The following is a 15,840-nucleotide window of genomic DNA, read 5'->3' as shown; positions in this document are numbered from 1 at the left end:
CCAACACATGAATCAAAAGGATAGACTTCCTATAATGAAGTGATAAAACAAAATCGATAGTAACATAATATATTAGGACATATTGATATATTTTTTGTACTAGGTAGCATTAGCTAGCGCTAGTCAGATCTTTCTGCGCCAAAACTGCAGCATGTGTCATCCTTTTCAGGACTTTTATTTCCGTGACTGATACACATTTTCTCATGAGCTCTCATCTCTCTGCTGCAAACAGTGAGCAGTAGGTTCGGAATATCAAATCACAATACATATATCAGCCAGTACTTTTGTACATTTTATGAATTACATTTACTTTTGATACTTAAGTATATTTAAAACCCAAATACTTTTACACTTTTACTCAAGTAGTATTTTACTGGGTGACTTTCACTTGAGTCATTTTCTATTAACGTATCTTTACTTTTACTGAAGTATGACAATTGGGTACTTTTTCCACCACTGGTATCAGCACCCTGTGATAATATATTGTGAGGTCCACGGCAATTTACAGCTCTAATGAAGAACCTGTAACGAGCCATAGAGGACCCGTGTGCTTCAGAGATGGACATGAGACATGGTCCTTCACTGCCATCTACAGTACAGATGCACAGACGAAAGAGGCAGTGCCAACTTCGGTCTTTGAGATACTAATTTTATTTCAAAATAAAAAATAAAAAGCACACCACATCCTGATGTAACAAAAGGGGCACCCCATGAGGCTAGCTTTGTAGTAGGGAGAAGGTGGATGTATTGTACATAGCACTTGAGGTCTTTTTGACAGAGAAAATGTATTTCTTTCAAATCAAAAACATTTTACTCACCTCTTTAAAAGAACATTGCCAACATCTACATTGCCTTTGTTTCATGAAGTTAAGCGTTGTAAATCAATGCATGACAACACTACATTTTAGGCAATTATATAAAATCTATGAGAAAAACAACATTTAATCAAAAAGTAGGTTTCATGTACATTTTAACTCAATGAAACAATAAACGGCATTTAAAGACAAAGCTAAGTCAACACAGTATCAGAGAAATGGAGTATGGCAACAAAACAAAAAACAGAAGAACTTCACAGGAGAACGTGCTATAAAAATTATCTGCAGTCCGTATCAATTAAGAGGTGTCCATTGTAGGTTCTGAAAATCAAAAAGAGACACAGTAAGAGTCAGTAAGAGTCACTATACCCATTACACCTGCCCTCAAAGTACATCTAATGAGGTGCATTTCCCATAGATTTAGGTTAGGCATCTGTTCACGTAGTAGCATTTGACAACTTCTATCAAAGTTGCTTTAAGAATCCAAATGTCCACCTCACACAATACAGGAACTTCATCAGCTTTGGAACTGGGTCTAAGTGGAATCAGGTGTGTAGTGCTAGGGCAAAAACAAATGTGCACCCCTTTGGGTCCCCAGGACCAGGATTAAGAAACACTGCTATATGACAAACAGACAGATGAACAGCAGACTCACGTGTTGTTTCATTGAAAAGGAATGAATCTTGGTACTCCTTCATGTACTGTGAGGATCTGGACTCGTCCAAGAAGAGAGAGTAGACCCTCTTAATGTCCTCCACCTGCACCTCTGTTCCCTGAGAGAGAAGCACAAACATTATCACACACTGGCAACTCCCAGCATCAACATAGAAATGGTTCCACAGCAAGAAAGCAGTAATCAAGGAGACTAGGGGTGCCCTGCCCAGCTATCTGCTAGTTCTGTCTTTCAATAAATTAATTATAATTGAATGAATATGAACTGCATTAAACAATGAAGCAGGTAAAATAAGGATATATAAGGAGAAACAATCATGAGAATGCATACTATGTGACTGTTTGGAATGCAGAGAAAATTCAGAGTAATTCTTACATCAGTTTGTGTATGGATGTGAGAGGCTTGGCTCACCCCGTGCATCACTAGGTAAGTGTGTATATGAATGAATTGGCTGAGACTCACCCTGCGCTTGCGACACACCAGGCCTGCGGTGCTGATAAGCTGGATGGCGTAACGCAGCGATGTCTCCTGGCCGATACGTGTCAGGACAGTGTGAGCCTCCTCACTCAGCTCCACATCCTCCTCCTCACACCTGGACAGGGACACAGAATAGAAACGGTGTTTCAGTCCAATATGGGAATAGGTTTTCATCCGGAATCAACCTTGAACATAAGTTTCAATCACTTTGCAGACTGTCTGCAAACTTAAATCATGTAAGTCATGGTGCAGCTTGTTTACTTGCTAAAGCACTGGCTTGGAGTGTTAGAAGGGTGATTTTTACCGGATCTTGAGGATCTGCCGTGTCTCTTTCTCAGTGTAGGGGGAGGTAGCAATGATGAGGAGACGGTCCAGTAGATCTATAGGGATACCATGGGGACTCTGGTAGTTGGTGCCTCGGATACTGACAGAACAGAGGGGTTAGAGAAAGTATTTACCACACATACGGTTTGAGGCCAAGGAAAGTTCTTGAGAAGCACTACTTTAAAACGGACAATCTGCAGTCCAAACAATAAAGCGTTCACCACCCCACCTCTGTTTCAGTAAAGAGCTGAGGGACGGGCCTGGAGAAATGGAATCAATCTCAAATTCATAGACAGGGCTATCGATTTAAGGACCATCCATGATATCATAGTTAACCATGTTTGAGGCTATACAGTGTTTGTTTATAATTTCACTGAGGTTGTTCTATATGAATTTAATCACTTTCTGACAACATCCCTATTGATTTGAAGAAAACCTCCCATACATATTTGCCTGTGGTAGAACTGGACGACATGGAACACGTTATGTCTCGAGAAATACCAAACATTAAATTCTACAGTAACAACCTCAGTTTGAGACGCTTTGCTACCTCTGGAAAACTTTCCATCATTGAAGGAACCCTGAATTCTGCTCTGCATCAGAATTACTTAATTTAAATTTGTACCCCTTTTCCCTGTGATATACAATTGGTAGTTACAGTCTTGTCCCATCGCTGCAACTCCTGTACATACTCGGGAGAGGTGAAGGTCGAGAGCCATGCTTCCTCCGAAACACAACCCTGCCAAGCCGCACTGATTCTTGACACACTGCTCGCTTAACCCGGAAGCCAGCCTCACCAATGTGTTGGAGGAAACACTGTGTGGTGACCAAAGTTAGTGTGCATGCACCTGGCCCGCCACAAGGAGTCGCTAAAGCGCGATGGGATCTGTAGTGACGCTCCTAGCACTGCGATGCAGTGCCTTAGACGTCTGCGCCACTCGCCACTCCATCAGACCTGATAACATTCACTGTAAAAAATATGCTAAAATATTTAAAAAATCTGCAAGGGGGCTAATACTTTTTCACGGAACTGTATATGAACGAACGTTTTTAGATCATGGATGTTAAAAGGTACAAAAAATAAATAAAATTCAAGATATTCTAAAATAGTCCCATTACCCTGTTCAAAAACATTCAAATTATATCAAACCTGACTGACTATTTATCTTATTCAGTGATGAAGACATGGATGTCTCATGGTAGGGTGGGGTATGCAAAATGGGTCAACTTTGAGCACTCTCCTGAATGTTTTGGCATTCAAGTCCAAAAAGTAACTTTCTGACCACTTCAGAAATGGGCAAACATGTATGGAAGGTTTCGTTCAAATCAAAAGGGGTGTCAGTCAGAAATGGATTGAAATCATCTATGATTGACCCACTGTTCACAAACTGTGGAGTAAAACAAGCTTATATTTTGGGTTCTAAACTAATGAGGCTAGACTTAAGTTCTTCCAAGAATAAATGGTATAAACAGTATCATTATTTAAACTTCTAAAAATGGATGAACCAATCACATATTGCCCCTTTAAACTACTGGCAAAATTATATTTTATCTTTACGCTGGTTCTAAACATGTCACCAACATGTTCTTTCTGTGGCCCATATTCACACCCAGATGATAGTGGGAGCAGTCGAAGACTGCTAGAAGGTAGAAGATTACCGTGTGATGCCTCTGTTGGTGGCCATGATGAGGACAGGTGAAAGGTCACTCTCCAGGGCTCGGTTCAAGAAAGAGAAACACTCCATGTCCAGCATGTGCACCTCGTCGATGAACAGCACCTGGAATGACACAAATGAAGAACTCACTCAATAAAGGCTTTGAATTGAACATTAAACACTGACTATTTCAGGCCAGTTTTCCAGGCATAGATTAAGTGTAGTCCTGGACAAAAAAAACAAAAAAAAACACTGTCAATGGAGAATTGAGCAAGCTTTTTAAGTCCATGACTAGGCTTAGTCTGTCTTGGATACCACCAAACACACACACTCACCCCAGGGATGATCTCAGCCTTGCCCTCCTCCCTCCACTCAGACACCTTGGCATTAATCTGTTCGCGGACCTCAGACTTGATCTCTCCGGTATCACCAGAGAACAGGGCCAGGAACCCCTGTGTACGGCTGTTTATGACATCTATCTCATGGAGGGACACTGTGTGCACCACCTCCTTCCTCTTCTGTAGCTCCCCCTCAGGACACTGGACAAACTGTGTCTGGAGGAGCACAACGCAAACAGTAGATTTCTTTCTCTCACAGAAGCCATAATTAAACATGAATCCTAGGCAATCGTAAATTCACTTTAACGCAGAGAAAGTCATGGTAGCAGTGCTGCTGACTAACTCAGTGGAGCTTGATGATTCAATGTTCAGTTGTATTGCGCCACTGTAAACACAAGTGTCTAGGACCAATGTGTACCTGTGCTCCCATAGCATCATAGTCTCTGGCTCTGGTGAAGGAGCGGCCCAGCTTGCTAATCTTCCCTGTGGCTTTATCAATGGTGATTACATCCCTGGGAAAGAGTGGGAGATCAGCACATTAGGTCAAGTTTTTGGGATTTATAGAACTGAATGAATGAACTCAACAAAGTCATAATACCACAGTGTGCAGAATAAAGATCTTTATCGTGCTCATTAGGCACCAAGTGAAGGAAAACCGACCAAAACCGGGAGGGTCTACCCGGACCTGTCCAATAACAAATGCTGTTTTATTTGTTATGTCTCAGTGATGAGTGTGTACTACAGCCCTTAGTGGATGATGTGTGTACTACACTTTAGAAGAACTCACCCTGCCTGAACTCGTTCTTTACTGAGGCTCTCGATCATCTTACTGCCCAGGTCATAGATAGTCTCCATCTCTGTAGTCTTCAGGGTCAGCTTACCCACTTTAGCACCCTACAAGCAGCAACAACAGGTTAGAAAGTGTACTGGGAAGTGGGAAAGATGGTATATGTGACAAAACATTTAGTTTGATACTTTAAACTCAAGTGTGCTAAAAACTCTGCCGCTGTGTGATGTATTGAGCAACGAAAGAACACTGAAGTTTAAATAACGCATGAAACATTGTGTAGTCAAAATATTCCAAACCAGAAATCATATTATCAACTCCCTAAAATGAATATCCTTTCACGGTGATACGCATCTATAATAAGGCTGCTGCTGTTAAATTAAATACTAAGAGACCCGTTTCTCTCTTATCACCAATCTGTCTCTCTAAAGGATTGAGAGTCTTATTAGAAGACAATCACAGACTCAAATTCAATTGGACCATCAGTACATCTCTCCAATATACACCTTATGAGTATGACTCACACTAAACATAGGGAGACAGAGCACAGAGAGAGAGCTGAGAGGGGGGGCTGAGTCAGAACTCACTGTTCCAGTGGCTGGTCTGTCAATCTGAATCTCCACCACTTCTCCTTCAATGATCTCAGTCTCCTCTCTGCAAACACACACGCCATGAATATCGATTAATTTGAGAACAAAAACATACCAAAACGAAATACTAATGTATACTCCATTCCCTCGTTCTCACACACTATGGTATATAAATGTTGATTGTTAACTTAAAACACGACAAATTCCTAAATTAGGCCAATAAAGTAAACTGAGAAGAAGCCTGAACTCACTTGATCCGGACTCCGATGGCTTTCCTGAAGGCCTGGCTGAGGGCCTCGGTCTTGCTCATCTCCAGAGAGAAAATCTCACTGCCGGCCATGGCTGTGAAGGGGGTGTCTGTGCCAAGGGACTGGGCAATACCTGGACAGGCAAGAGAGGGATCACCATCATCAACAGAGTCAAATAAACAGGTAAATCCAAATAATTTTCATCAAATCTATTTTGATGATGCTTAACTCACCATGAAGAAAAATGTTGGGACTTGAGTTAGCTTTTTAAAATTATTTGTGGTAGTGGAAGAAGTGTTCTGATGTAAAATTTGAAAAGCAGAATAAGATTTAACGCTCTATATAATGGGCTCTAACTAGTCGGGAAAGTGGTCAAAATGACAGTGATTTCTTTAATGTAGTCAAAGCGGTTACAAAAACAGCTAATAACGTTTGATCGGTATAAGATATTTCTGTTATGATTTTAGATGTGAAAACCAGAGAAGTAGACTAAGATTTCACACCCACTAAGTTTGTTAAACTTCTTGGGAAGGTGGTCAAAGTAGCTGATGTGTAAAACTGTATTTTTTTAATTTTTTTTTTTACAGTGAATAGAATGTTGGTTGTCTGGGTGTTTTTAACAATGAGATCTTTAGAACGTTGAAGAAATCCCATGAATGTTGCCGAGTTTTTTTTTTTTGGTAGAAAACTTAAATCGTTTTAAAAGTATGTTATCAAAAAGTTGAATAATAGTAACTTAATACATACCAGTCTAAACGTTTTAAAACTTAAACGGTTTAAGAGTAGCGTGCTGAATAACAGTAAAGTCAGAAATGATAATTAAAATATTTAAAGTGGGGACTTTCTCTTTTGCAAGTCCCATTAATGAAACAGAAAAAAAACAGTTATTAGAATGAGAAAGAAAACCAGGAACATAATAAGTTGGAGAAAACATCAAATCAGACAGCTGTAATCAAGAGAGATTTAAAACTGCAATAGGGCTGCCCCCAATTAGACGACTGGTCGATTGTTTGGATAGGTTGTTGGTAAACCGAGATTATGTGTGCTGCTCGAGTATAACATATACAAACGCACACAGTTGAAGTCAGAGGTTTACATACACCTTAGCCAAATACATTTAAACTCAGTTTCACAATTCCTGACATTTAATCCTAGTAAAAAGTCCATGTCTTAGGTCAGTTGAAATGTCAGAATAATAGTAGAGAATGATTTATTTCAGATTTTATTTCTTTCATCACATTCCCATTGGGTCAGAAGTTTACATACACTCAATTAGTATTTGGTAGCACTGCCATTAAATTGTTTAACTTGGGTCAAGGGTTTCAGGTAGCCTTCCACAAGCTTCCCACAATAAGTTGGGTGAATTTTGTCACATTCCTCCTGACAGAGCTGGTGTACCTGAGTCAGGTTTGAAGGCCTCCTTGCTCACACAACCTTTTTCAGTTCTGCCCACACATTTTCTATAGGATTTAGGTCAGGGCTTTGCGATGGCCACTTCAATACCTTGACTTTGTTGTCCTTAAGCCACAACTTTGGAAGTATGCTTGGAGTTATTGTCCATTTGGAAGACCCATTTTCGACCAAGCTTTAACTTCCTGACTGTTGTCTTGAGATGTTGCTTCAATATATACACAATTTTCTACCCTCATGAGGCCATCTATTTCGTGAAGTGCACCAGTCCCTCCTGCAGCAAAGCACCAACACAACATGATGCTGCCACCCCCGTGCTTCGAGGTTGGGATGGTGTTCTTCGGCTTGCAAGCGTTCCCCCTTTTCCTCCAAACATAATTATGGCCAAACAGTTCTATTTTTGTTTCACCAGACCGGAGGACAATTCACCATCTTTGTCCCCATGTGCAGTTGCAAACCGTAGTCTGGCTGTTTTTATGGTGGTTTTTGCGGCCTTTCATGTTATGTTGATTTGGGACTTGTTAAACTGTGGATATAGATACTTTTGTACCCGTTTCCTCCAGCATCTTCACAAGGTCCTTTGCGGTTGTTCTAGGGTTGATTTGCACTTTTCGCAAGAAAGTACGTTCATCTCTAGGAGACAGAACACGCCTCCTTCCTGAGTGGTATGAGGCTGCATGGTCCCATGGTGTTTATACTTGCGTACTATTGATTGTACAGACGAACTTGGTACCTTTAGGCGTTTGGAAATAGCTCCCAAGGATGAACCAGACTTGTGGAGGTCCACAATTTTTTTCTGGGGTCTTGGCTGATTTCTTTTGATTTTCCCATGATGTCAAGCAGAGGCACTGAGTTTTTGAAGGTAGGCCTTGAAATACATCCACGGGTCCACCTCCAATTGACTCAAATTATGGTAATTAGCCTATCAGAAGCTTCTAAAGCCATGACATAATTTTCTGGAATTTTCCAAGCTGTTTAAAGGCAGTCAACTTAGTGTATGTAAACTTCTGACCCACTGGAATTGTGATAGTGAATTATAAGTGAAATAATCTGTCTGTAAACAATTGTTGGAAAAATTACTTTTGTCATGAACAAAGTAGATGTCCTAACCGACTTCCCACAATTTTTTGGGGCGTGGTTGAAAAGCGAGTTTTAATGACTCCAACCTAAGTGTATGTAAACTTCCGACTTCAACTGTATGTATGTATGCATGCATGTATACACACACACACACTTAATGTTGTAAATTACTACTGTTGCTGGAAATGGCTGATTTTTTATGGAATATCTACATAGGCCCATTATCAGCAACCCTCACTCCAGTGTTCCAATGGCACGTTGTGTTAGCTATCCAAGTTCATCATTTTAAAAGACTAATTGATCATTAGAAAAACGTTTTGCATTCACGGTAGCACAGTTGAAAACTGTTGTACTGATTAAGAAAAGCAATAAAACTGGCCTTCTTTAGACTGAGTATCTGGAGCATCAACATTTGTGGGTTTGATTACAGGCTCAAAATGACCAGAAACAAATAACTTACTTCTGAAACTCGTCAGTCTATTCTTGTTCTGAGAATAAAGGCTATTCCATGCGAGAAATTGCCAAGAAACTGAAGATCTCTAACAACGCTGTGTACTACTCCCTTCACAGAACTGGCCCTAACCAGAATAGAGTGGGAGAAAAAGAAAAACGAGAAAAACACATGCCCTTTTCAGGACCCTGTCTTTCAAAGACAATTTGTAAAAATCCAAATAACTTCACAGATCTTCATTGTAAAGTGTTTAAACACTGTTTAACATGCTTGTTCAATGAACCATAAACAATTCAACAACCATGAACATGCACCTGTGGAACGGTCATTAAGACACTAAAAGCTTACAGACGGTAGGCAATTAAGGTCAGTTGTGAAAACGTAGGACACTAAAAAGGCCTTTCTACTGACTCTGAAAAACACAAAGAGAAAGATTCCCAGGGTCCCTGCTCATCTGCGTGAACGTGCCTTAGGCATGCTGCAAGGAGGCATGAGGACTGCAGATGTGGCCAGGGCAATAAATTGCAATGTCCGTATTGTGAGACGCCTAAGACATTGCTACAGGGAGACAGGACGGACAGCTAATCGTCCTAACAGTGGCAGACCACGTGTAACAACATCTGCACAGGATCGGTACATCCGAACACCACACCAGTGTGACAGGTACAGGATGGCAACAACAACTGCCCGAGTTACACCAGGAACACACAATCCCTCCATCAGTGGTCAGACTGTCAGTAATAGGCTTAGAGAGGCTGGACAGAGCTTGTAGGCCTGTTTGTAAGGCAGACATCACCGGCAACAGTGTCACCTATGGGCACAAACCCACAGTCGCTGAACCAGACAGGACTGGCAAAAAGTGCTCTTCACTGACGAGTCGCGATTTTGTATCACATGGGGTGATGGTCGGATTTACTTTTATCGTCAAATAAATGAGCATTACACCGAGGCCTGTACTCTGGAGCAGGATCGATTTGGAGGGTCCGTCATGGTCTGGGGCGGTGTGTCACAGCATCATTGGACTCACCTTGTTATCATTGCCAGCAATCTCAATACTGTGAATTACAGGGAAGACATCCTCCTTCCTCATGTGGTACCCTAACATGACAATGCCACCAGCCATACTGCTTGTTCTGTGTGTGATTTCCTGCAATACACAAATATCAGTGTTCTGCCATTGCCAGCAAAGAGCCCAGATCTCAATCCCGTTGAGCACGTCTGGGACCTGTTGGATTGGAGGGTGAGGGCTAGGGCCAAATGTCATAGAACTTTGCAGGTGGAAGAGTGGGGTAACATCCCACAGCAAGAACTGGCAGATCTGGTGCAGTCCATGAAGAGGAGATGTACTGCAGTACTTAATGCAGCTGGTCATTTCTGTAAAATCATTCAATATTCTTATTCCAGTCTTCCTGTTAACATTGTCAGAGTGGACAAACTGTTTGCAGAGTGCTTATGCTATGCTACACTTGTGAGAAACAAGTTTTCGTCTATTTGAATTCCATTTACGATGGAATTAAGTTTCGTGAATTTAGTCCGTCTTCTCTTTGGAGCGCTCCAGTCAATGTTGAGTAAGGCCGCGCACGCATAGAAGTAGGCCTATGTGCAAATGTATATAATGTGCCCATTTGGGGATCTGATAGTATTTCTGATTGACCTAATGACCTGTGGAGCTTCTCAAAGTAATGTTTTCGTCACCTCAAACAGCAAGCAAAGTCTGTTTTTACATCCATTGAGAATTACAATAGTTTCTCAATGTATTTGAAAAATATTTCCAGCTCTCTCCCTTTTGATAACCACTCAGCGTGAAAGAAAAAATGTCATGCTCTGATCCAGTGGAAACATATCAACGCTTGACTTGGACTGAAATAGGTTCCGGTACTCATTTTGGGTGCTGGTACTGTTTATATTTAGATGCAAGAGCTCCAGAATACTTTGAGCTAATATTCTATAAGATGAACGGGAGCTCAAGCAGTAGAACATTTGAGGCGCTGGTACTCAGCTCCAGTGAGCTCCTGACCCAAGTCAAGCACGGCTTTTTAATCCCTTGCACAAATAGGGCAGAAGTTAATAGTTGATACAATGTTTCAAGTTTGTTGCAGACAGGCCATGTGTCGCCAATGTGATTTATAGGATATTTATTTTCATCAGGATATTTTCTTAGGTTTGTATCATTTTCCATTTGATTTGGATAGAATTTTGATTAACCTCATGACAATGAATTTGAGATATGAAGACGTTATTAGAAATCAAAGGAAACTGTTTCATGAAAAAGTGCATTTGAAAACCATAACTGGCACGCAGATTGGTATAAATGGTAAGAAATTGGCATTCCACATGACTACGGTTGCCAACTCCTCATATTACCGGCAACTTCAGGAGAGTAATGGCAGAATCTGCAAAAGACAGCAGGACCGGGAGGAGAATAGTTGGGTCAGGTCAAGTTATCCCTTCTGGTTAACCAGATCGAGGCATGTCTTATTTCATCAAACTGTAAGTGTAAAGCTTCAGACAAGTTCGGTGCATATAGTTTATTGTTATTATCATTTTAGGATGTCTAGAAATGGAAAAATGCACAGTTAAAAAACAGAGGACTTTTGGTCAACCAATCTTTTTCTTTTTTTGTTGCTGGGGACAGCCCCAACACGGAACCCAAACCTGCTGAGCGTGTGCGCCATCGTGCATAAATTTTGTCCCCATACACCAAACGCGATCACGACACAGGTTAAAATATGAAAACAGACTCTGAACCAATGACAATTTGGGGACAGATCGAAAAGCATTAAACATTTGTCAATTTAACTAGTTAGCTTGCACTTGCTAGCTAATTTGTCCTATTTAGCTAGCTTGCTGTTGCTAGCTAATTTGTCCTGGGATATAAAAACATTATATTGTTATTTTACCTGAAATGCACAAGGTCCTCTACTCCGACAATTAATCCACACATAAAACGGTCAACCGAATCATTTCTAGTCATCTCTCATCCTTCCGGGTTTTTTCTTCTTTGGACTTATATGGTGATTGGCATCTAAACTTTCATAGTATTACCACGACTACCGGCAACAGAAATGACAAATATTTTCAGCCTTGGCAACACAGACGCTCGTTGACACGCGCGAGCAGTGTGGGTGCAATAATTGAACAACATAGATTACTATATTTATTTTGCACCGCTCGTGCGACGTGAGCGGTGTAGTCAGGGTATAAGCTGCAATATGTAACTTCTTGGGCGACCCGACAAAATTCACAGATCTGTCATTCTCATTAAAAGAAAGATTAAGATGAAGACTGCTTGCATGCACTCGGCCCACCACAAGGAGTCGCTAGATTGCGATGGGACAACGACATCCCGGACGGCCAAATCCTCCCCTAATCGCGGACGACGTTAAGCCAATTGTGCGCCGCCTCATGGGTCTCCCGGTAGGAGCTGGCTGCGACACAGCCTGGAATCGAACATGGGTCTGTAGTGGCGCCTTAGACCGCTGCGCCATTCGGGAGGCCTGCGGAATATACACAGCTCAAAAAAATAAAGGGAACAATGTAACTCCAAGTCAACCACACTTCTGTGAAATCAAACTGTCCACTTAGGAAGCAACACTGATTGACAATAAATTTAACATGCTGTTGTGCAAATGGAATAGACAACAGGTGGAAATTATAGGCAATTAGCAAGACACCCCCAATAAAGGAGTGGTTCTGCAGGTGGTGACCACAGACCACTTCTCAGTTCCTATGCTTCCTGGCTGATGTTTTGGTCACTTTTGAATGCTGGCGGTGCTTTCACTCTAGTGGTAGCATGAGACGGAGTCTACAACCCACACAAGTGGCTCAGGTAGTGCAGCTCATCCAGGATGGCACATCAATGCGAGCTGTGGCAAGAAGGTTTTCTGTGTCTGTCAGCGTAGTGTCCAGAGCATGGAGGCGCTACCAGGAGACAGGCCAGTACATCAGGAGACGTGGAGGAGGCCATAGGAGGGCAACAACCCAGCAGCAGGGCCGGTACCTCCGCCTTTGTGCACTGCCAGAGCCCTGCAAAATGACCCCCAGCAGGCCACAAATGTGCACGTGTCTGCTCAAACGGTCAGAAACAGACTCCATGAGGGCCCGATGTCCACAGGTGGGGGTTGTGCTTACAGCCCAACACCGTGCAGGACGTTTGGCATTTGCCAGAGGACACCAAGATTGGCAAATTCGCCACCGGCGCCATGTGCTCTTCACAGATGAAATCAGGTTCACACTGAGCACATGTGACAGACGTGACAGAGTCTGGAGAAGCCGTGGAGAACGTTCTGCTGCCTGCAACATCCTCCAGCATGACCGGTTTGGCGGTGGGTCAGTCATGGGGTGAGGTGGCATTTCTTTGGGGGGCGGCACAGCCTTCCATGTGCTCGCCAGAGATAGCCTGACTGCCATTAGGTACCGAGATGAGATCCTCAGACCCCTTGTGAGACCATATACTGGTGCGGTTGGCCCTGGGTTCCTCCTAATGCAAGACAATGCTTGTGGCTGGAGTGTGTCAGCAGTTCCTGCAAGGGGAAGGCATTGATGCTATGGACTGGCCCACCCGTTCCCCAGACCTGAATCCAATTGAGCACTGGGACATCATGGGACATCATGTCTGGCTCCATCCACCAACTGCTGCACCACAGACTGTCCAGGAGTTGGCGGATGCTTTAGTCCAGGTCTGGGAGGAGATCCCTCAGGAGGCCGGCCATCTGCCACCTCATCAGGAGCATGCCCAGGCGTTGTAGGGAGGTCATACAGGCACGCGGAGGCCACACACACTACCGAGCCTCATTTTGACTTGTTTTAAGGACATTACATCAAAGTTGGATCAGCCTGTAGTGTGGTTTTCCACTTTAATTTTGAATGTCACTCCAAATCCAGACCGCCATGGGTTGATAAATTTGATTTCCATTGATAATTTGTGTGATTTTGTTGTCAGCACATTCAACTATGTAAAGAAAAATGTAATAAGAATATTTAATTCATTCAGATCTAGGATGTCTTATTTTAGTGTTCCCTTCATTTTTTTGAGCAGTGTATATTCTATGTGCACTATTTCTATGCTTCACGTTCTAATGTTTTTGCGTCTTTTACTTTCAGTTTTGTACACCAGCTTCAACACAGCTGAAAATACAATCTTTTTGGGTACCAAAATATATTTCACAGCGGTTTAGATAGTACAATGATTCTCTACACTTCACTCGCTTGTTTAGTCACAAACTGAAATTAAGCTAACTATTATTAGAATTTTAGCAACCAGGAAACAGCATTGTGATTTCTGCATAGTGCATCTTTAACATAATATGAGCCATACCCATAGCGATGGCAGTTTTCCCAGTGCCAGGTTGGCCAGCAATCAGGACAGCCCTGCCAGCGATGTGGCCATCTTTAATCATCTCCAGGATGAGACCAGCTGCACGACGGGACGCCAGCTGGCCAACCATCCCCTGGGACACCTGGAGGGGGGAGAGGAGAGAGAAGGAAGAGAATGAGAAGCAGTTCAGATGATGTAAGGGGGACAACAAAACATGGGCCCAGTGTCTGAGTGGTGTCACAGTAGTTTGAGAAAGGCTGATTATGATTGTTTGTTGTTTACCTGACGAGGTTCCAAGGCATCATCCAACCCAAGCCCACGGATGTGAGAATGAGCTCCTAAAGGGGGAATACAAAAATGTAGTCACATCAGGTAAGAGGTGGAAAAACAGTGAAATATTGAGTTAATGATTTAGATACTTGTCTAAATACAAGGCAAAACACATCTCTGGAGTTCAATTTACTAACGTGGTTACTTCGTGGCCCTTACCGATTCTCTCAATCCTGGTGATGTCACGGACTTCTGGAACCTTCGTCGTCGCCATCTGTTTCATTGTGATAACGTTTGAGTTCTGATTATTGAGGTAAGTTTGGGCAAGTAACCTAACTCTGAGAAGTATAGAAACGATGAGCTTAACTAGATATGTTCAGTCGGTCAATTGGTTGTCATAGTGATAGGACAACAAAGTTCGCAAAAACCGTAAACCGCTGGCCATTCAATGATAACTAACATTAGCTTTGCTAAGCCAACTGTCAACATTACATTGCATCTCAAGCTGGTAGTCAACTTTGCAGCAATAACATTATCTGCGCCATTAAATTAGTACACTTTTCCTATGTCGACTCCTAAAAAGGTACAATACCGTTTGCTAGCACGCTTACGGTTGCACGTTAGCTAGCTAACGGTAGCTAGCTAGCTTCATTCATATAACTTCCCAACACTATCATCCTGTTCAGGGCAATATCTGAGAAAGCGAAGAGGTCTAACATATTCGCATAATAAATGTAACACTGCTATAGTTTACGGTCTCAAGAAGAGGGGAGGACATTGCTAATTATTTTTACAAATGCATGATGCCGACTCACCTGTGCTGCCATGTTTGCAAAAATGCGGCGCTTGCTGAGTGAGTGCGCAGAGAAATTTAATCCGATGTGCCACCTGAATCGATGAGAAAGGTTCCGCGTGCATAACCACGAATTGGAGCAGGCGATAAAACATTTTTTGTATTCTATTTTCGACTATTTAATTCACACGTCGTATAATAAAGAGTCGGTGCCAGTAATGGGCTGTGTAGTTAATACAAATAACATAAACACACCTCGAATAACATCTGCTAAACACGTGTATGTCACCAATAACATGTCGCATTGCTTGAGTAGGCCTAGGCTAATAATGCCAATGTTTATGTGGCTGCGCATATCACATTCGAGCTACGGGGTTTATATTCGGGCGTCTTCATGTAGGCTACGAAAAAAATGTATGCGCTCTCAACTGTAATGCTGCGTTGAAAACAATTGGGAACTCGGAAAACTCCGAATTCAATGCTTTAAAAAAATATTTTTTTCCTAAGTTGCCAGTTGTCTTGAAAGCACTGAAGTCGGAAGTCGGAAATTTCCGAGCTCCCAGTTTTTGTTAACGTGACAATAGCACCATAAGACGCTCTGAATAAGAGCAG

At 42.2% G+C, this 15,840-nt stretch overlaps 1 protein-coding gene across 1 annotated transcript; it reads right to left on the bottom strand.

The window, feature by feature from the left end:
• Positions 1-631: 631 nt before the first annotated feature.
• On the bottom strand, positions 632-15,622 carry ruvbl2 (RuvB-like AAA ATPase 2). Its single transcript, XM_021619013.3, has 14 exons — positions 15,251-15,622; positions 14,655-14,709; positions 14,448-14,503; positions 14,166-14,307; positions 5,911-6,040; positions 5,657-5,723; positions 5,070-5,176; positions 4,701-4,794; positions 4,280-4,498; positions 3,949-4,067; positions 2,270-2,389; positions 1,951-2,080; positions 1,471-1,588; positions 632-1,136 (listed from the first exon to the last, which is right to left on the bottom strand). Exons 1-14 carry the CDS (start codon positions 15,260-15,262, stop codon positions 1,114-1,116), a joined length of 1,392 nt encoding a protein of 463 aa, XP_021474688.1. The 5' UTR covers positions 15,263-15,622; the 3' UTR covers positions 632-1,113.
• Positions 15,623-15,840: the final 218 nt, after the last annotated feature.

The sequence above is a fragment of the Oncorhynchus mykiss genome, chromosome 10 (assembly GCF_057628025.1).
Source record: "Oncorhynchus mykiss isolate SJ-2025 chromosome 10, ASM5762802v1, whole genome shotgun sequence".
In the NCBI taxonomy this organism is placed as follows: domain Eukaryota; kingdom Metazoa; phylum Chordata; class Actinopteri; order Salmoniformes; family Salmonidae; genus Oncorhynchus; species Oncorhynchus mykiss.
The sequence above is the reverse complement of the archived record's forward strand: the minus strand, read 5'-3'. Positions and strand labels throughout refer to the sequence as shown.